Raw genomic sequence first — 22032 nt, 5'->3', positions numbered from 1 at the left:
TTTTCTTCTTAATTTTTAATGTATTAATTCTATTTCATTATAATTTTCATTTTCATTTCATTTATCGTAATATATTTTGTTGTAAACATTTAGATAAATTAATTTTTGTTATACAATATATTTCGATGTACTTTGTCTTCTTCATTTAGGTACATTAAATTCATTATAATACATTTCGGCGCATACATTTAGGTACACACATTTCGGTACATACATTTCGATACAAACATTTAGGTACATTAATTCAATATAATACACTTCGGTACTAACATTTTGGTGCATATATTTCGGTACACACATTTAGGTACATTAATTTAATATAATACATTTCGGTGTATATATTTCGGTAAATACATTTCGGTACTAACATTTAAATACATTAGTTCAACATAATACATTTCGATACACACATTTCAGTACATTAATTGAGTCTTTTAAGTTTGAAGAAAGTTAAATAAAATTAAAAGAATTAAAAAACTCTTTTTTGGTCAAAAAATAAATTAAAATTTGTATATTAATAAATTTAAATATTTAATGGGAGGCATTAATAAAATGCACATTAATTATTTTGAATTAAGGACACATCAAAGGATTATAATTAATATGTAATCTAACACCGGGTTTATTTTAAATTTCAATCTTCTTAAAGGATTAAAGTTAAAAATAAAAATAAAAATTTCTATATATGTTACTGTGACATCCCACATCGCCCAGGAGAGTGATCCTTATATGTATATTCTCATCCCTACCTTGCACGAGGCCTTTTGGAAGCTCACTGGCTTCGGGTTCCATGGGAACTCCGAAGTTAAGTGAGTAGAGCGCGAAAGCATTCCCAGGATGGGTGACCCATCGGGAAGTTCTCGTGTGAGTTCCCAGAAACAAAACCGTGAGGGCGTGGTAGGGGCCCAAAGCAGACAATATCGTGCTATGGTGGTGAAGCGGGCCTGGGAAGTGGTCCCCTCCGGGCCAGGATGTGACAATTTGGTATCAAAGCCTAACCCTGGCCCCGTGTGTGCCTACTAAGACGTCAGGTCCCTAAGGGGGTGGATTGTGACATCCCACATCGCACAGGGGAGTGATCCTTATATGTATATTCTCATCCTTACCTAACACGAGGCCTTTTAGGAGCTCACTTGCTTCGGGTTCCATGGGAACTCCAAAGTTAAGCGAGTAGCGCGTGAGAACATTCCCAGGATGGGTGACCCATCAGGAAGTTCTCGTGTGAGTTTTCAGAAACAAAATCGTGAGGGCGTGGTCGGGGCCCAAAGTGGACAATATCGTGCTACGGTGGTGGAGCGGGCCCGGGAAGTGGTCCCCCCTAGGCCGGGATATGACAGTTACTGTATTTTTATGTATATTACTATATTTTTTAAATTAAAAATTAAAATTTATAGTTGTTTATATTAATGAAATTATAAATAAAAAATCATAATTTGTGGGATTAAAAATATTAAAATATAAATATACTATTGTGTGTGTGTGTGTGTGTGTGTGTGTGTAAAGCATGGGTACATTCTTCAAAATCACAAAAAAATAAAAAAGAAAAGAAGAAGATATTATGCTTAATAACATTTGTAAATTTCTTCGATTAAACTTGACATGGATACATTCTCAAATCAAAGAAAAAAGAATGTACCCATATAAGTTTAAAAATGGATTAGAAAAAAAATAGAATAGATTTTATATTTAAAAAAAATGGTACATTTTACATATAACAAATTGGTATATTTAAGAATGAGACATTTTCAGATTAAAAATTTGAAAAAATTACATGAATGGGTACATATAAGATTAAAAATTTGAAAACATTTTTTTAAAAAGCTAAAGGGTACAAACTGATTCTAATTTATTTATTTATTTTGGAAATGTTTTCAATTGAAAATTAGTTAGGAGTTTAACAAAGGTGCGAGTATTAAAATTCTAAATCAATTATTAATTTATATTTTAAAAAATTATATAACTGCGACAACCTATGCTTCATTACTTCCCGCCGTGCTGATCAAGCCAGCGGCATTCCTAAATTCAAAGCTTCCAACAACGGAGTAGAATACGAGGCTTTACCAGCAGCTTCTAGCTAGTGAAAGATTTAGAGGTAAAGAAGTTTGCAATCCATTTAGATTCACAAATGAACACCAATCAAGCTTCTAGGGAGCACACAATGGAACATCCAAAGATGGCGCAACACTTGATCAAGTTTGGGAGCAGTTCACGAAGCTCCCCATTGACACTCTTACGCAAGTTCCACAAGCAGTTTGAAATCTCAAGCAAATCGCTGGCCAAGACTTCATAGGCTAAGGATTATTTCAGTTATCTAGCATTCCAGTTTTCCTCAAGTGCACTCATAACAACGACTTCCATGCTCTTTAGTGTGAAAAGGTAAACCATCTGGGTCTGCTCTCCAGTGCGAGAGGGTACTAATTCCCTGACACACATATGGATCTGTTCTCCAATGCGAGAAAGTAAACTAATTCTTTGACACCCATCTTGGGCTGCACTCTAGCACGAGAAGGTAAACTAATTTCCCGACACCCATCTGAGTTTGCTGTTCAGAGCAAAAGGGTAAATTAAATCCTCGGCACTTATCTGGGTAAGCTCTCTAGTGCGAAAGGGTAAACTAATTCCCCCGACATCTATCTAGGTCTGCTCTCCAATGCAAGAGGATAAATTAATTCCCCGACACCTATATGGGTAAGCTCTCCAATGTGAAAAGGGTAAACTAATTCTTCGACACCCATCTGGGTCTACTATTCAATGGAAGAGAGCAAACTTCCCATGAATTTCCACACAACTACTCATTTTGATGTGATTAGTTAACGATTTTCATATTCTTCAGATCTATATCATGTTGTGATGCATGCCACGCAGCTTAAATGATCGAATACTTGAAGATTAGCTAAGCAGCAAATGGTCAGAGGGCATCAGTCAGTGACAAACTCAACAGCTCGACACCCTAAGAAGCCAAAACTTATGGTCAAAGTGACTTTGTGGGATTTTTAACTTTTTTTTCGAAGCAACGTGCCCAACTGACGATTATATGGCTAAAAGTTTTGCAAGACGCTTCAAGCAAGCAAAGTTTTAAGAAAAACAAAAAAGAAGTAAATCGAAGAAAGCAATTTATTAAATTTCTAGCAAATTAATAAACTTATATGAAGGTTGCCAAAATTCTACACAAACTAAATAGAACATACTACTCATTTAGCAACTTAAATGACATTGGGCTCTCCACCAACCACTTCAAACTCAGCAGTTTGCTCATTCAACACTTTATCTTTAGCAGCTCCATCCTCGATTGCTCCATCTACGGTAGTTGAGAAATCAAACTCAAGCAGTTTCCTCCTTCTTGGCAAGCAACACAGATGTGGGAGCAGCAAAAGGAGCAGGCTTTAATGCCTCTTTAACAACCAAATCCACTTTTCCAAGTGACAAACTTTCTTCCTCTACTTCTCGTAGCAGAGAGCCCTTCAGAAACCCATCCAGACTTAGCCATAGCTGGATACTTCACACTATCTCCGAACTCGAACTTGGATGTTAGAAAGAGCTCGATGTCAAACTTTTTGGTGGCAGCCTTCTTCTTAACTGAAGGTCTAGTAAGCAAACTAACATTCTAGCATGGCTTGCACCATCTTCCTCAGCCCAAGCCTAGCTAGCTACTGGCCCTAGCCATCCAATCGCACCTCGTCACCATCCATTAGCTCCCCCGAGCTACCCTACCTACATAACTGCCTTGTGGCTGCCCAATCACTTCCTCAGCCCCTGCCGAGCCATTTTATCAAGCCTCGAGGCTCCATAAAAATAAAGAAGAAAAAAAATTAATTTTTTCTTACCTTTGTGAGGTGCAGAGAAGAAGAAGATCGATGATGAACAATTTTTTGCACAGACAAGTGAAGAAGAATGCTAGGGGGGGAATAAATATCCTCTAGCTTTCTCTCTTTCTTGTTGGGATAAATAATTGCTCTCCAAAGTTGATTTAATCTCATACTTAAGGTAGGTTTAAATAGGCTTTGGTGGCAAGTTATTTCCCTTTCCTAGAAGAATCTAATTTCAAGTCAAAGTGGGAATCTATATCAAATTAGGAAGCAATTTTATGTTTCCCTAAGCAGCTTGGGATCCTTTCATGCGAGCAGCCCATCAAGTGTGTAGGCATTTGTGGAGCCAAAAATAAATCGTGGAGGCGACATGTGGATTTTTTTATAAGAAAGACGAGATTACCCTAGTTAAATGGATGAGGCGCACCTGAATTCCTAGGTGCATGCAACAGACAATAACGGCTCAAGATTATCTCCATCCATGGAAAAGCCAAAGGTGATTATTATGGAATTTATTCAAATTTCACTCATCATTCCCTCATTGATTCCATTCAATAAGGTAACTCCTAAAATCACCATCTATGGCCGGCCACCCTCCTATAAGTACTACACTTATCCCACTAAAATACGAAGTCATTTGCTACTACAAACTCCTCAAAATACATTCTTTTCAGAATTCTTCAACAAAACCATCCCCCCCCCCTTCTTCATCGTGGGCGTGTGAGATTTTTGGCCTTAATCGAAGGTATTATTATTTTGCAGGTGCATTTTTATCAAAGCAAGAAATGAAGGAAATTTGCATCCACAATAAGTGTCCAAATAAGCGAATGTCCGATCATACAAGAATCACCATTAATCTTTGTCACCATAAACATATGGCCCATCAGTCTGTAAGCTCATTCGTAGTGACTGGACTGCATGAGTTGATAAAAAGTCCACGTTCACACCCAACACTTAGCCAAATAACAAAGAAAATGGAGTGCATGGCAACCACGACTGTTGGATGGCCTTCTGCAGTTTCTGGCTTGACATCTCCTCTCTCAACTTGGTCATCGTCCTGGAATGTGCCAAGCTTGCGAAGTCAGAAACTGTGTAGAGGTAAATCAGTAAAAGTCTTGCGAGCGTCTTCGCCTCTGAAGCTCAATAAAATGTGGTAACTAGGACTGGGTTTTTGAGCTCAAATGGGAGTGCAACCGACCGATTGGCTTGTGTTGCTGAATCTGGTTTTTTTTTTTTTTTTTTTTTTTTTAAATTTTTTTTTCAAATTTCTGGGAGAACTGATGTGAGAGGCAAAACTGTCGGCCTGGTTATGAGTTGATGATATGAACAAGGCCACAGCTTGTAAGAGTGTTTCTGCTGTTCAAAACCTATAATTTTTAGTCAATTACTTAGTCAGAAACTGAAGGGCGAAAAAGTATGAAATCCGTCATCTGATACAATCATGCCGGTTTTAGAGATATAGATCGGCCGTATCATTGACACCAATTAAAATTGAACTGGATTCAGTTGGTGAGTTCGGGCGGAGTGGATTGGATCATGCGGCGTTGTTGTACCTTCTCTTGTGATTCTTTAATGGAAAGAGAAGCAATATGGATCCCGAGCCTATACATTTAAGATACGGCTGCATTTAAGAAAATCGAAATACTAGAATTCATCCAAAGGAGATTTAAGTAGTCCACCACAACATGGTGCCCATGTTTCATCGTTATCTATATGATCATTATGTCTTCGATATTTAATCGGATCAATAAACTTCACAAGTGGGTCCCGTTTTATAATAATGGCCAAACAAAAATAAACTGACACAGTGGAACTCCGTGGTGATATTCGAGACTAACACAGCATAGACTAAAACTTGGTTTGCCTGCCAGAGCCTTTACCATTAGGCCGGAAGAAATGTACAGAATCTATTAAACTTGTATAAAATTATGTTCTGCCAAATGGCCAGCGAATGACAATCCATACGCTGAGGTGCATTCAACAATTCAACAGAGTCAGTCGGCATAAAAGTCCCAGAAAGCCGGCCGTTCATAAGAAATCAGCAAAAGGCAGAACGCAAACGAATTATAATCTCAGCGGTTGGTTACATATGTTGAACATGTGAAGAGGCTGAAGATTAAAAGCAAAAATAATTCCCCACTGCGCAATATTCAGGCAATCCTTTAAAGTTACAATGGTTATCGACGTCATCCTGCAGAACGAAAAGTTTTCTTCCCCTAACAACCCTCCCAATAACCTTTCGATAACTAGCCTGGGTATCCTCCCAATTTATACCCGAGTTACAGTATGAAACTCCAGATGATCTAGATGATGACCAGAGTTAAGTGACTAAATTTTTCCAAAAAGAAGGTAGACCGTTTTCTCTTCCTTTCCCACTAGCATATGTCTAGGGAGGCTTCTCTCTCATGACGGTTTAGTAAAACCAGGCACTGACAGAAATGGTTACCACAATCAATCACACAACGCTAGCTTATAACGCCTCGCTTCCAAGTTGCGATCTTGGAGGGATGCGTGATACTAGAAAATAATCTCTCTCAATATACGCTATTTACAAAACAAACCCAAAAACATATTGATAGGGAACCTAAAACAAAGATGACCAAGAAAGGTTCCCATCATGAGATAGCAGCATAGAAGAATGATGTCATTCACACTGCAAAATACAACAGCAGGAATAATGATCATCTCAAATACAAATCATCAGTCTATCCTTTTTTGCAAAAAGAATATTTCACTGATACTAATTAGAAGTCAGGTGAGAACAGACATAATCCAAGATGTTAGATGTTTTTGGATCAGCAGTGATGTTAGCCACTGATACAACATAACAGGAACGAACGAAAGAAATCATATATACACACTCTTCCTAAACCTATTTTTCCTATAACTGGAAGCTACAAACTCTCCCTCGCAAATTATAAATTCTGGACTTCTAAAAAATGCTAAAAATATCATAAAACCGTGGACATACATATCAATGTGCCATGAAAACAGAATAGTTTTTTTTTTTGCAAACTACTGGAAGTCATATTAGATCATTGTTATTATACAAGGAAGTTCACTTTCACTAACTCTTACCTTTAATCCCCATATTTTTTCAGCAGGTGAATTCACCTTCTTCACAATCTTTAGTCAGTTCAGAAGTTATTCTGCACATAAACCAAAAGTATCATGCATCTAAGTTCCATGGCAACAATACAATACTACACATAAGAGTTTGTCAAACAAGAGAGTGGAGGTTTTGGCATAACGTAATTGTTTTAACCCAGATCTGCGCATACAGAGTACTTATAAGAACCTAAAAAGCCTACAGAACTACATCAAACCCAAACTCTTGGCAGTCCCCAAATGCATATTTTTCAACAACACAAGAAATGAATATTGTTTTTACCATAAAGATGAGGTGAAGAGTGCAAACGTGCATTGCATTTGACAAACTTTAACTAGTAGTACATCTAACTTCCTAAAACTAAATAAATCCCTTTAACTCATTCTTTAACTTGCCTTCATATTTATATATCCTTATTTCCATGCCAACCTCAACTGATCGCAAATTACAGAGAACATAAAGCCCTATCAAGTGTGAATAAAAATGAGTAGTTGACCCATCAGTTTGTGAAGTGGAAAGAAATAAAATAGTGACAGTGCAATGCAGAAGCTAAACATACAGAGTATCTTAATCGAAATATACAGAAAACGTAAAGGTGTGTACCTCAAGAAATACAAAATCAAGTGTAAGACCCCTCCAGACTGAATGACAACCATTTGAAGAAAACAAAATTATTAAAATATCCCCTCGTTTCAACCAGCTACCTTGATTGCACCCACTTCATCAAGTTTTGAACTCTTATGCTGAAAAGTTAGTGAGAAACAGAGACCTTGGTTAAATGTAGATGCAAAGGAGCGATACAAAAATAGTGGGCATATTATGCAGATCCCAAGCAAAACATTAAAGGAAGGATTGGAGATACAAAAGTATAATTCCAAACAAAGAGTTTCATTTTTATATTACCTTACTTTTTTTGTGTCTGTGGACATCATTAAGGTCTTCATCTCCATCGTGTTTCCTTTTCTGTCATTATACAAGTAACAAAACTAAAGCCTGTAAATCCCTATGAATATTCAACTAAATTTGAAAAAACAAAAAATATGGTGTTGGTGAACGAAAAAACTGGAATTAGATTGCACGACAAACAATGGCGGTTCATGACTCCAGATATATCAGAGCTATTTGGATAAAAATTTCACATTCATTCTTTTCAAATTTAACGGTACGAGTGTACCATTTTCTAACCTTTTCATGTTTCTTTGAGTGATCACCGGACGGATCATGATGCCCACTTTTATCCTTCTTCTTATCCTTGTCTTTATCTTTGCTTCGATCTTTATGACGGTGTTTATGCTTCTTGTGCTCTTTATCCTTCTCTTTGTCCCTGTCCTTGTGCTTTTTGTGTTTCTTCTCCTTGTCTTTAGACTCGCTCTTTGATTTCCCTGCAATAGTTGGAGTCCCCTTATCCGCCTATAGAAGACAAAACAAGATATCAATTACAATGAGAACCTGGAAAGGAAAACGTTTTTGCAGGACCACATATCTATTGGAAAAGAAGATAAATAACAGACTATCATCCAATATAAGTAAGAAAGTCTCACGAGTGGTAGATCAATAGGAGCCGTTTCTCTAAGATGGAAAGCCTCTCTGAGAGTATCTAGTTCAAAAGGCTGTATGCGTGGTTTTGTATCCCGGGGATATGATGTACTCTGAATAAGTTGATCCAACTGCATCCCCTCTCCTTTTCTGATTTCTGTGTCTCCAACCACATTGTGAAGATAGTGTGTGTCTGATATTGATACTGGAAGTGGTCGCTTGCAGAAAAACTCATGGTGGGGAAGTAACTTGTAGTGACTTATGAGATCTACAGCACCAGTCAACTCCTTTGGTCCTATATCCAACAAAATTTCATCAGATAAGATAAAATGCTCTTAAATATCAAAACATGCATCCAGTGACATTATAGAAGCAAAAGACTTGAATTATCGGTAGATTGAAATAAGTATATTTTAAGAGAGAGTTATTATGAAATTTAGAATATCCAAAATTAAATTTTAAATATGTACTGGTATCTCATCCAAGAACCAGATAGGGCAGGGTGGATAGAGACCACATGGCTCTCTTGATAAGTTCAAAATTTGGTACTATACATGAATAAATGAGGTTTTGAAGAGTGCTTCAGCTATGAATGCTTCTGTTAAATATGTAATTAACTAAAAATAAAAATTCAACCAAGAAGGGAACGTGAATAAATTTGTAACGGAAAACTATATTGAAAAAACATTCTACCTCGTCCAAACTTCGTTCCTTCAGGATCCATGGGTCAATGTCTCATGAAGTGGTGGAGCACTAACAACTGTGACATCACATACAAATAAAACATGAGTTTTGACAAACCATAAATACTGCAATGAGTCATAAAAATTTAAAATATAACAAGGGAACATCTTAAAAATATTTCTCCAATAAAGAACATGTTCAAAGTTTTTCTCCAATAAGTACAATAATGTCTGAGTATAATATATCCAGACAAAGTGGTGCAAAGTTCAGGACAAGGTATTCCTAAGTAACCTTGTGTGATCCAAGAGACATCTTTTTTTCCTGTGTAATTCAGAACATACCTAGTACTTCACCTTCTATCGAAGCGACTCAAATATCTAATACCCAAAAGGGATAACTCGGGAGGGGAAAAAAGCACCGCACACTAAACCGTATGCATGACTCATAAGCAAGCCAAAGTATATAATACCGAGCTTCCTATTCTTATTTCTCTCCCAGAGACCCAAAATAAAACAGTCCCGCAAATTAGTACAGGGGATGCTCTTACAAAACTCAAAAGAAAACACTGAAAAAATTAATGTTGACTACTCAACAAGGTTGCCGGTGTCCACAAAAGAACTCGGAATACTCCATTTGCTAATCCAACAAAGATTTTGCTTGGTTCTTCCTACTATAGATTCAACAAGCAGCGCCAATTCTTATGACTATCACTAATAACTCTACACACACCGCCGTTGTAACTGAACTAGGGCAAGCAGCTAAGTACGCGACGAGGTTTCAATTTCACTACCACTAAATTTGAACGCCATACTTTCTTAACTAAACGTCGTGAAAACTGCCACATTTTTGCCACTCTGATATAAAATTCTAATCTTTTCTCACAAGGCTAAGCTTATTCTTCAAAGATTTCTCCTTTCTTTGTTCTCTCTTGTCCTAGTCAATAAATCTCTATTCTTGCTGAAACTACCGATAAAGACACAACGAAATGCCGCAACTTTTCAGGATAACCCAAAAGCAAATCTTTCAACAAACAACAAACAGAACCGATAGAAAGAAACAGAAATTCAATGCTTTGAAACCAGTAAGAGAGAGAAAGAGAGGGAAAAGGGGTAAAACAAAAAGCAGACCTCTGACATGGACCCCGAATTGCTCTCGAACTAGTAGTGACCCAGACCACGAGGGCAAAATCGTAATTCCAGCTCGCTCCTTCTTCCTCCTGCGGTTGCTCAACACTTCGAAAGTTGCCCAAGTACCAAAAGTCCAAGCCCCAAATGAGTGATTGACGAACAGAGGTCGAAGAACCCAAACGCCCAGCAGAACACGAATATGGTGAATTGTGCGGGGAATTGTAATTGACCTGCGAACGGAAGCAAATTAGGGGATTCCCAATCTGCTGGGGTTTGGAGTTTGGAAGGAGTGGGAGCTGAAATTGTCGAAATTGTCAAGTTAGGGCTTTTGCAGATCGAGAAGGTTCGAGAAGAGCGAAGGAGAGAGAAAGTCGAGTATTGGTCTGTATGAAGGTGGTGGGGAACACAGAGGACCAGAGTGGTGAGAGAGAGAGAGAGAGAGAGAGAGAGAGAGAGGAGTCTGTGTAATCTAAAATCTAATGATTCATATATAAAACTAAAACTAGGGTTTGGACTCTTGGAATAGGAGGAGGGGTTTCGATTTCTATTTCCAGGCTCCCTCTCACTTGGGATTTTATTTTATTTTATTTTATTTTATATAATTGTTTTGGACCACTTTTGGTCCCTTTTTTGCCATTTTCCTTCTGCTTCCCAAACAAAACATGGGCATTTTTGGGTTTATCGCTCAAGCGGAACACTTGATTAGGCGAATATTGGTTAATTGTTTCTACCTTTGTAATCAGTTCTTACACATATTTGACTGCTAAGTTATTCAATTTAAATCGTTAAAATTAATTCAACAATTAAATATATGGTGATAATAAATGTCTATTGGTGGCCTTCCATCATATCACCTATATCTAAAAAGAGGAACACACAATATTTTTTTTTTACCGGAACACACATTTTGTATATTTTGTCCAAGAAGCTTTTAGTTTTACTTTTTGTGAGAAAATTTTAGATTTGGAATTGGAGAAAGAACGATAGAAACATTCTGGAATACACATCATGTATATCAGGGATGGATTCAAAAAATCGAAAACTGAAAAAAAAAAAAAAAAAAAAAAAAAACAAACAAACAAACAAACAAACAAACCGAATACAAAACCGAAATCGAAAAAACCGAATGAATAAAAAATCGAACCAAAAATGACACACCCCGACCGAGATCAGGGCATGCTGGCCGTCAAGTAGAAGTGACGTAACCATGTGCACAGTGCGGACGCTAATAAATAATAATAATAAACGTACGAATACAAACCTAGCTATACACAAAGTAAATAACATACATGTGCAAGCGTAAGTGTGAAAACAAAGTTCAGAGCACGGAAGACCTAGTGCAATCCGGGAGAAACAACACTAAATAAACACACCCAAAGGTGGTCCTACACTGGTGATAATCTGTCAGATAAGCCGGGAAAATCCTCTGGGGAGCCACCAAAAGCGCTAGCCAAACTAGAACCTGGAGGGGCACAAAACAGGAAACGTGAGTGGGCAAAAACAAAGCTTTTCAAAAATCATTTCATAAACAAAGTTCTAACCCCTCGCCGTAAAACATGTATGCTTCCCAGAAAATATAATATATACATATACATAAATCATGCTCAAAAAATATGTCATGCCAAATGCCTCTAAATAAGATGCAAGTACTCAGGTAATGCCAATCCATGCCATATAATCTGTCAACCAGAGTCACCTAACGTGACATGTACGGCTGAAATTAGAGCTCAAATCTCCATGTCACTAACTACACCTGCACACGAGTCGAAACTACCTAAAGTGGTCTGTACGACAAGACTGGGTATATAATAAGTACGCTCAAGTGCTACGATCACGTGAAGACTGGGCGAATGATCGCAGGTCACCTACGAGTCGAAACCACCTAAAGTAGTCTATACAACAAAACTATGCACCTAACTTGGATCCAAGATGAGCATGTGGTGCGGGAGGTGAACATCACGTGAAGGACTGTGCCCAACTCTGGGCGGGAGCACTAACACCGAGGGTGTAGGTTATGAGCTTTCTATGCATCTCAAATCGCTACTAAACATAAACATAAACCATAACTTACCTGGCACTTACCTGTGCGTCCGCAGCACCAAACATGTATATATATGCAACTAATAATGCATAATTAAATATGCAATTGCAATTCATGGCATTTAAACCATATAAACGTTTCATTTCACTTTCTGGGAAAAACACAAGTATATAGGTATATACAGAAAACCAAAAGCCCACTCACTGGTATGTAGAAGGGTCATAACCCCCTTGCCTCGAGTGACCGCCCTCGTCCTCGGGATAGGTCACACCTATATGCGAAACAACTATAAATACGTAAATTTTAAAGCATATAACCAACATTACGAAATAACTTCTCATACAATGCTCAAATGGGGTGTATGAATACACCAACGTGATCTATTCAACCTCACGAATATCCCCATATTTTTAAAATAATTTTCCAACACCGCACGCGCCGCCCACTCGCAGACACGTGCCTGGCACACTGACGGCGTCAGTTAACGCCGTCAGGAATATTCCGTTAAATCTAATTGATTCCATTAACGCCGTTAGGAATATTCCGTCTAAACTGACGGAATATTCCGTCATCTTTTCCGGCCAACCTCCGTCACCGACGCCGGAAAACCGGGAAATTTTCAAAACTTGATATCTCCTTCGTTTTTCATCCAAATTTCACAAAATTGGTACCAAAATGAAGTTTACAACAAGAGGAACAAATTCATACCACTTTCAAGCACTAAAACCACTGGAATCTCACTGGGAAAACACCACCAACTCTGGCCAAACCTGCAACTCAAGATCCCGACGTCCAAAACCTTCAAACGAACCACCTCAAGCCTCCTAAGGACCTCACCAAGCTTCCTACAAGCTTGAAATTCCCAAAAACACATGAATTAACATGTGCATGAACAGTGACCAAATCGGGGATCCCGAGTTCGACGTGAAAACGAATGTATCCTTACCTGAAATGGGTATGGTTGAACTTCTAAGGACCTCACGAGCACAAATATGTAGTTTGTTTCCTCGATCTGTGACGATTTCAAGGGTTTGTGGTGTTGTCCGTACGAAAAGGATAGGAAAGGGAGAGAGAGAGGGTCTCGGGACAGGGCAGAGAGAGAGAGAGAAATGAGTGTGGGTGTGTGTGTGGTCCAAAATCAACCAACCAAAACCCAAAAACGACCACACAACAAAACAACCATACTAGGGGCAAAACCGTCATTTCACCCCTACGGTACGAAAAGTTCGGGACAGGCTGTCACAAAAAAGTTTTGGTTCGGTTTCGATTTCAGAGGTTTAAAAACCAAACTGAACCGAATTGTCTTAAAATGACGTTGTTTTACAAGATTTCTTATAAAGCACTTCACATACATAATGTTGAATACACTTCACTTTAAAATTTAATATTAAATGACTTATATATCTTAATATGCAATGACACTTTCGACTTGAATTGTTATTAGCACTCCAAAAATTTCATTCTACACTCAAAGACCACAATGTGGACAACCTCAAAGACCACTTCTATCGATTTTAAATATCAAAGACCAAAATGAAGAGTTATGTCAATCTCATGAACCATTTTGGATAATGTATGTAGTTCCAAATTCAAATCTTGTAAACCTGCTTGAACACGAAAGTCAAATTAAGTAGTCTTTCGATTAGTATATATATAACATCGTAAAGTATCCACGATACAAAGGTTTATCAATGAAATCTTTAATTTGATTCACTCCAATAGAGAAATTAGAAAAATTGTGGTATCACACCGGTCTTCAACTTCACATTGAAGGTGCCTTAGATGACATTATGTATTATTACTATTTGCACCTAAGATGTAAAGAGTGTGAGGTGTATATTTTATGTAGAAAATGTAAAGTGTATGTTGAGAGTGTAGGATGTTATTGTATTATAAGGAAGTATGTAAGGGTGTATTAAGATAAGTTTTAATAAAAAATAAAAAACAAATGTGAGGTGTATTAAGTATATGGGTGTATTCAACAATATGTAAGGTGTTAATATATCAAACTAATTAATTTACAAGTGTGAAAATGTAAAAAAATTATGCCAACGCTCGTGATCACATCTTCTACGCTTTGACGATGAATACATCGTTGTTTGGATTATTTAAACTGTAGAAACCCCATGAGCAATGTTTTAGGGGGAGTTAAAAAATAATAAAATTCATAATAATTAATTTACAAATGAGAAAAATATTATGTTAATTTGTATGTGACTGAGAATGCGATGTCTTTGAGTTGGTATGTTCAATATACCAAATCAATGACGCGAAAATGTAATCGGCCAAGGAGGTACAATCAAGCAACAAATCATGAAATATGTACAAGTCCGGACCTAAGGGTAGCCCAAGTAGGCGTTCGTCAAGAGCCCCCACTTCAGAAGGGCCCCCAAAAAAAATTTATATCCTGTAATTAACATATAAATACAAAAAAAAGTAAAAAAAAATATCATAATTCATTTGTTAGTGCAGTGGATATGTTGGCTTCATTTTTCTTCCGGGTGTTGAGTTCGAAACACGAAGTTGCCTTCCAGTCACTAGATTTCTCTTAATTTTTCTTTTTTTTTTTTCAAATTTACTGCCAATCCATCTGTCCAACTCCTAAATGCATATAAAGTTATAAAACTCAAGTCTCTTTGCAATCTTTTTTCTTTCAACTTTTCATTCTCTCCATTTCTATCGAATGTTTAAACCAACTATCATATGGTCTTAAAGATTGTACTTTAAGGTAATCAAAACTTTGAATTTTATATTTTTCTTTTCAATAACTTTTTATTCAATGGATTATTTTAATATTCAATTCGTTAGTGCGATGTTGATTTTAGAAGAAAAAAACACAAGAGAAACAATTGACATTGAATTTATTATACTCGTCAATCAAGTTTTACTGTTATTTACTCTCTTGATCATCAAGTTTTATTGTTCTTCACTCTCAATCTTAAACTCTTGACTGCAAACATTTAGTATATTTGTGTCTAAAAACGTGAATCGTGTAATGTTTAAATAATGTTTGTGTACTTATCTTCTTTTGATATTAATTTCTAATGATATTTGATGTGAAAATATAACTTTTTATGTATTTAGCGAATTCTTTTTTATACAAATCAATATACAAAGAACCGTACAAATCAATATACAAAGAACCGGATATCAAAGAATTTTAGGGCCCCACTTTGAAGGCTCGCCTAGGGCCCCCAAATTCTCAGGACCGGGCATGTACAAGTGTATCATGTAACATGACAAACACCAAAAACTCCATGTTGTTGTGAACTTCTCCTATATCATTTCAACTCGTAATCGAGGTTTTATGCTCATTTCTCGACGAGCACGGTTCATGGAGTTCATGGCAACTTTTAGAACCTTTTTTTTTTTTTTCAATTTTTCTACGATTTTATATGAATTTTACACTTTATATAGTAATTTATCAATATGTGCCACGTGGCAACTTTTCTCGAATTTTTTGCATCAAAATGACAAGCACCCTGCAACGAGTCCGTAGCAACTTTTGGAATTTTTTTTCTTCTGATTTCTCCTATTTTATATGAATTTTTAAAATTTTATTTATTTTATTTCTCACTGCCACGTGGCAGCTTCTGGGTCATCACCAGGTTTAGGATTTTATTTCATAACAAGTCATAAGAAATCATCCAAAACAAGAGTATCACAAACTATCATAAGACTTGCATAACTTTGTCGAACAATACATAGACTAACAGATACAGTTCTAAAATTTCTCCAGTATTATCCAAAAATCTGCAACCCCTCATGCGGAATAAAGGCACGTTCGAAGGATGTAACAAACGTTTCAACACAAAAAATTTACATAAGCCCTGAAACACTAGACAAAACCATGGTAGTATTAGTTCCTTGGCTCTCTTCAAAGCAAACATCTAACATCCAAGATCAATTACCAAGAGTGTCTCTATCTGCAAAATAGAAAGTCCAAGTTAGGCAGGTGCGTATGGAAATATTGCTTGTACGATTAGACAAATGAAATATGTAAAAACCACACACGGAGAGCATATCGTACCGTATGTTTATTGGTGCAAGTCCGGCTACTAACTACAACTTCTTCGATGGTCAATAAGCATAACATCCTCTGTACTTGACTTTACAAGGCACAAAGAACATGTATATATGCTACAAGGTACAGTCCAGATACGATCCAAGAAGATGCAAGAGAAGTATTAAAGACATTGCAAATGGACAAGAAAGAGCATGATTACCCCTTCTTCGATAGTCAATAAGCATAGCATTTTCTATGTACATAAAAGGTCATAATTCAACAAACTACTGCTGCAATCGCAGTTTGAGCATGACCAATTATGACCTGTTATGTGCATAGACATAAGCTGATAAACATATGGATACACAACGATTATGCTCGTCCGAATTCACTAAATTTCCCACATCACCTGTCTACTGCACAAAGCTAAGTCATATCTGTTGCTTCAGGTAAGGTGTTGTGTAGTTAGGTAAGCAAGGTTTATACATTAAGCTGAAAGTACACGATTAAACATGGGAGAAAAGGAAAACAAAAGACATAAAGCAGAAAGTATACCATATGCATTATACCATTTCCCTCCAATTGCACTATGTAACGGAGCAACAGTATTAAGCTGAGAATAAATACTTTGCATCCATGCTAATCTGAGAAAAAGACGTTGTTGAGAATTTCTTATCAACTCATACTCTTTTTCAGCATCCTCACCAAATTCAAGATGAAAATCTGCTTCTAAGTTCCATTTTCCTCGTTTTCTTTTCAGCAACTCAACAAGTACGATCACCAATGTACCAGGCCTACAACGAAATAATGCCGGTCATGCAAATTGTGAGTTTATTTTACATTACCAGCAAAATGGAAAATGCTCAAATTCAATATAAATCATATCATCAACGCGTAACCAATGATGAATATAAGCTTTTAGATTGCCTAGAGAGAGATTCACTTGGAGTGAAATCAGTGAGCAGCTGAGGAGAGGCTGTTGAGAATTAAGCTTCTCACTAATTTGAGTTTAACCTGCAGATGTTTGAATCCTGCAGATGAAGAAGAAGATGGAGTGACTTTCCTTGTTTAGTAGTTGCCGTTAGGCTTAAATTTTGTAACGGCTAGTTTAGCCCTCTATTTTAGGAAAGATGAACAGCTGTGTTTTATTCTTATCCCTATTGTACTGTGTTGCCGGATCCATTCCAAGTGGAAGGATCCCAGCGCCTTGTTAAAGCTAGGGTTTACTCGCAGCTAGGGTTTAGGTTTCCTTGTTTCTAGGGCTACTTACGTAATGGTTTAAGTAGCCGTTAATAATTCCTGTTTTTATGGAACAGATTTGTTTCACGTTTCAGTTTCAAGCTTAGTCAAATACCACGATCCTAGGAGCTAGAATATCGTGGGTTGTTGCGTTTATCTTCAGCTACTTTGTAAGGCTTTATAAAGCTATTGTTACCTTTGAATTCAATAAGAAAACTCTTCCTGAAACAAGCGTGCGTCGAACTATCTGTTGCTCTGGTTTTAACATCTGGTATCAGAGCCCCGCTGCGGGGCCTGATCAAAGTTTTTGAAACAAACACGAGTTCAGTGAGAGAGAATAGAGACATGGCCGGTGAAAGCAGTTTTGTGCAGCCAGCTATCCCTAAGTTTGATGGGCATTACAATCATTGGAGCATGCTTATGGAGAATTTCCTGCGTTCCAAGGAATACTGGAGTTTGGTGGAAGTTGGGATTCCTGCAGCAGCAGAAGGGGTGGATCTTACGGAGGGACAGAAGAAGGTGATTGATGATCACAGGCTAAAAGATCTAAAGGCGAAGAACTATTTGTTTCAAGCTATCGATCGATCGATATTGGAGACAATCTTGAAGAAGGAGACAGCGAAGGACATTTGGGATTCGTTGAAGCAGAAATATCAAGGCACGGTTCGAGTTAAACGTGCACAGTTGCAAGCTCTTCGCAAAGAGTTTGAGGTGCTTCACATAAAGACGGGAGAGACGGTGAATGATTATTTTGCAAGAACTCTCACTATTGCCAACAAGATGAGAATTCACGGCGAACAGATGGGTGATGTGGTGGTCATCGAGAAGATTTTAAGATCCATGACTCCTAAGTTTGATTATGTTGTGTGCTCCATAGATGAGTCAAATGATATTGACATTCTGTCAATCGACGAACTTCAAAGCAGCTTGCTAGTCCATGAACAACGGATGAGTAGGCATACCATGGACGAACAAGCACTGCAAGTTACAAGTGGAGCTCAGCCAGGAGGACGACATGGAGGACGTGGTTCTTATCGAGGAAGAGGAAGAGGACGACGTCGGTATGGGTATGATAAATCCACGGTCGAATGCTACAACTGTCATGGGCTTGGCCATTTTCAATGGGAGTGCCCTAAAAAGGAAAAACAGGTGAACTTTGTCGAAGCAAGTGAAGAAATGCTCCTTATGGCATATGTGGATGATAACAACGCTCGAGGTGACTGTGTTTGGTTCCTGGATTCAGGATGCAGCAACCATATGTGCGGCAAGAAAGAGTTTTTTTGTGACCTTAATGAAGGTTACAAGAATTCAGTGAAATTGGGAAATGATGCAAGCATGGAAGTACAAGGAAAGGGCAGCATTCGAATGGAGATAGATGGAATCATGCACGTGATCACTGAGGTGTTTTACGTGCCAAAATTGAGGAACAATCTTCTGAGCATTGGGCAGCTCCAAGAGAAGGGTCTTGCAGTTCTCATGCAACATGGAATCTGCAAAATCTTTCATCCACAGAGGGGTTTAATTATTGAAACTGCCATGTCACACAACAGGATGTTCATTCTCGTTGCTCGATGTCAGTCAGAGGAACAAAGGTGTTTTGTCTCCCTTATCACAGACCAATCTCAACTATGGCACTGTCGATATGGGCATCTAAGCTGGAGCGGTCTCAAAATCCTTCAACAAAAGAAGATGGTGAAGGGTATGCCACAGTTCAAGGCTCCCCTTAAAGTCTGTGAGGATTGCTTGGTGGGGAAGCAACGAAGAGAAGTATTTCCAAAGGAAGGAGCATGGAGAGCATCTGGAATCCTACAGCTAGTGCATTCTGATATCTGTGGGCCGATAAACCCAACATCAAACAGCAAGAAACGCTATCTCATCACCTTCATAGATGATTTTAGTCGAAAGACTTGGGTATATTTTTTGATAGAAAAGTCTGAAGCTTTTGATGTCTTTAAGAATTACAAAGCTAGGGTTGAAAAGGAAACCGGAGCATACATAAGGGCACTTCGCACTGATCGAGGAGGGGAATTTACATCACAAGAATTTACAAGTTTTTGTGATGCGCATGGAATTCGAAGACAATTAACAGCTGCCTATACTCCTCAGCAAAACGGAGTTGCTGAGAGGAAGAACAGAACAATTATGAACATGGTTTGTAGCATGCTCTCTGGGAAGCACATCCCAAAGATATTTTGGCCTGAAGCTGTTAATTGGACAGTACATGTTCGCAACAGAAGTCCCACGCTTGCCGTGAGAAGCACGACACCAGAAGAAGCATGGAGTGGAGTTAAACCATCAGTGAATTATTTCAGAATCTTTGGATGCATCTCACATGTGCATGTGCCCGACAAAAGAAGAATCAAGCTTGACAATAAGAGTCTGAAATGTATATTCTTTGGGGTAAGTGACGAGTCAAAAGCTTACAGATTATTTGATCCAATTTCAAAAAAAATAATTGTGAGCCGAGACGTTGTTTTTGAAGAAGATCAATATTGGGATTGGGAAGCTTGCTATAAGGAAGCCATTGTGGCTGACCTTAAATGGGAGACAGATGAAGAGATGGAGACAGGAGCTGGTGAGGGCATGAGCACTGGAGACATTGAAGGCAATGAAAATGAGGATGAATCGGAAGACAGTAGCACTGAGGAAATTGGAGATGCTGAAGAATCTAATCAGGGTGAACCTGATTACGGTGTTCAAGAAGAATTACCCCATGAGGCACGGAGACGAAGACCACCAGCTTGGATGGACGATTACGAAAGTGGGCAAGGTCTCTCTGAGGGCGAGGACTGGGCCTACTTGGCCTTGTTCCTTGACAGTGATCCAATGTTCCATGAAGATGCAGTAAAAAATGAGAAATGGAGGGCAGTCATGAACGTAGAGATTGAGGCGATAGAAAGAAATGATACGTGGGAACTCACAGAGTTACCAATTGGCAGCAAAGTTATTGGGGTGAAGTGGGTCTACAAGACAAAACTCAACGAGAAAGGAGAAGTAGATAAATACAAGGCGCGACTGGTTGCAAAAGGGTACTGTCAAAAGTATGGGATAGATTACGCTGAGGTCTTTGCACCCGTGGCTAGACTAGACACGATTCGAATTGTGATTTCGTTGGCTGCTCAAAAGGGATGGACGATCTTTCAACTGGATGTCAAGTCTGCCTTTCTACATGGAGAGATTAATGAAGAAGTTTTTGTCGCACAACCACCTGGTTATGAGAAAACGGGGCAAGAACACAAAGTGTACAAGCTTAAGAAAGCCTTATACGGGCTTAAACAGGCTCCACGAGCTTGGTACAGCCGTATAGAGACTTACTTTGCCAACGAAGGATTCAAGAAATGTCCGTATGAACACACATTGTTCATTAAAACAGTGGAGGGAGGTAAACTTTTGATTGTTTGTCTTTATGTTGATGATCTCATATTTACTGGAAATGATGAAGCTATGTTCAACGATTTCAAACGGTCTATGATGTTAGAATTTGATATGACCGATCTGGGTAAGATGAAGTACTTCCTTGGCATTGAGGTGTCGCAGAGGTCTGATGGTATATTCATTGGACAAAGGAAGTATGCGCAGGAAGTGCTCGATAGGTTCAGAATGGACCAGTGCAATCCAGTGAACAATCCAGTAGTCCCTGGTTTCAAACTCATGAAGGATGAAGGTGGGGTTAGAGCAGACAGCACTCTTTACAAACAAATAGTAGGGAGTCTTATGTATCTAACTGCTACACGTCCAGATATAACATACATAGTGAGCTTGATCAGTAGGTACATGGAGCGGCCTACTGAAATGCATCTACAAGCAGCAAAAAGGGTATTGAGGTATGTGAAAGGAACTATTGGCTTTGGGGTGTTTTATCAGAAGGGAGGAAATTGTCAAGAGCTTCTGGGATACATAGACAGTGATTACGCAGGTGATCAGGATGACAGGAAAAGCACTTCCGGGTATGTGTTTTTAATGAGTTCAGGAGCTGTGTCCTGGTCTTCAAAGAAACAGCCGGTGGTCACTCTTTCCACCACTGAGGCCGAGTTCATTGCAGCAGCGTCCAGTGCTTGTCAAGCTATCTGGTTAAGAAGGATTTTAAATGAGCTAGGTCAAGATCAATGCAAATCTACGGTGTTATTTTGTGACAACATATCAGCCATCAAACTCTCAAAGAATCCAATCTTGCATGGTCGTAGCAAACACATTGATGTTCGTTTTCATTTCCTTCGTGATCTCACAAAGGAAGGAATTGTGGAACTAGTTCATTGTTCAACCCATGAGCAAGTCACAGATATTTTTACAAAGCCCTTGAAGCTTGATGCGTTCGTGAAGCTGCGAAGTTTGCTGGGCGTTTGTTCTTATCCAGCGATAAACTGAATAACTTAGTATTCAGTTTAAGGGAGGATGTTAAAGCTAGGGTTTACTCGCAGCTAGGGTTTAGGTTTCCTTGTTTCTAGGGCTACTTACGTAGTGGTTTAAGTAGCCGTTAATAATTC

At 38.2% G+C, this 22032-nt stretch overlaps 1 protein-coding gene across 3 annotated transcripts; it reads right to left on the bottom strand.

Moving 5' to 3' along the window:
- Positions 1–6102: 6102 nt before the first annotated feature.
- On the bottom strand, positions 6103–10402 carry LOC137728867 (mediator of RNA polymerase II transcription subunit 19a-like). 3 transcript variants are annotated; one of them, XM_068467655.1, is made up of 8 exons: positions 10263–10402; positions 9145–9211; positions 8457–8746; positions 8101–8325; positions 7819–7878; positions 7519–7658; positions 6885–6955; positions 6103–6459 (listed from the first exon to the last, which is right to left on the bottom strand). In XM_068467655.1, the coding sequence occupies exons 2-6, from the start codon at positions 9173–9175 to the stop codon at positions 7608–7610; spliced, it is 657 nt and encodes a 218-aa protein (XP_068323756.1). In that variant the 5' UTR covers positions 9176–9211; positions 10263–10402; the 3' UTR covers positions 6103–6459; positions 6885–6955; positions 7519–7607. The 3 variants fall into 3 exon arrangements, with proteins under 3 accessions (XP_068323756.1, XP_068323755.1, XP_068323757.1); XM_068467654.1 differs by lacking the exon at positions 6103–6459 and having other exon boundaries at positions 6785–6955; XM_068467656.1 differs by lacking the exons at positions 6103–6459; positions 6885–6955 and having other exon boundaries at positions 7523–7658; positions 7824–7878.
- Between the last annotated feature and the right edge of the window lie 11630 nt (positions 10403–22032).

Source organism: Pyrus communis, chromosome 3, assembly GCF_963583255.1.
Source record: "Pyrus communis chromosome 3, drPyrComm1.1, whole genome shotgun sequence".
NCBI classification, from domain to species: domain Eukaryota; kingdom Viridiplantae; phylum Streptophyta; class Magnoliopsida; order Rosales; family Rosaceae; genus Pyrus; species Pyrus communis.
Note: the sequence above shows the minus strand (reverse complement) of the source record. Positions and strands in the feature narration are given on the sequence as shown.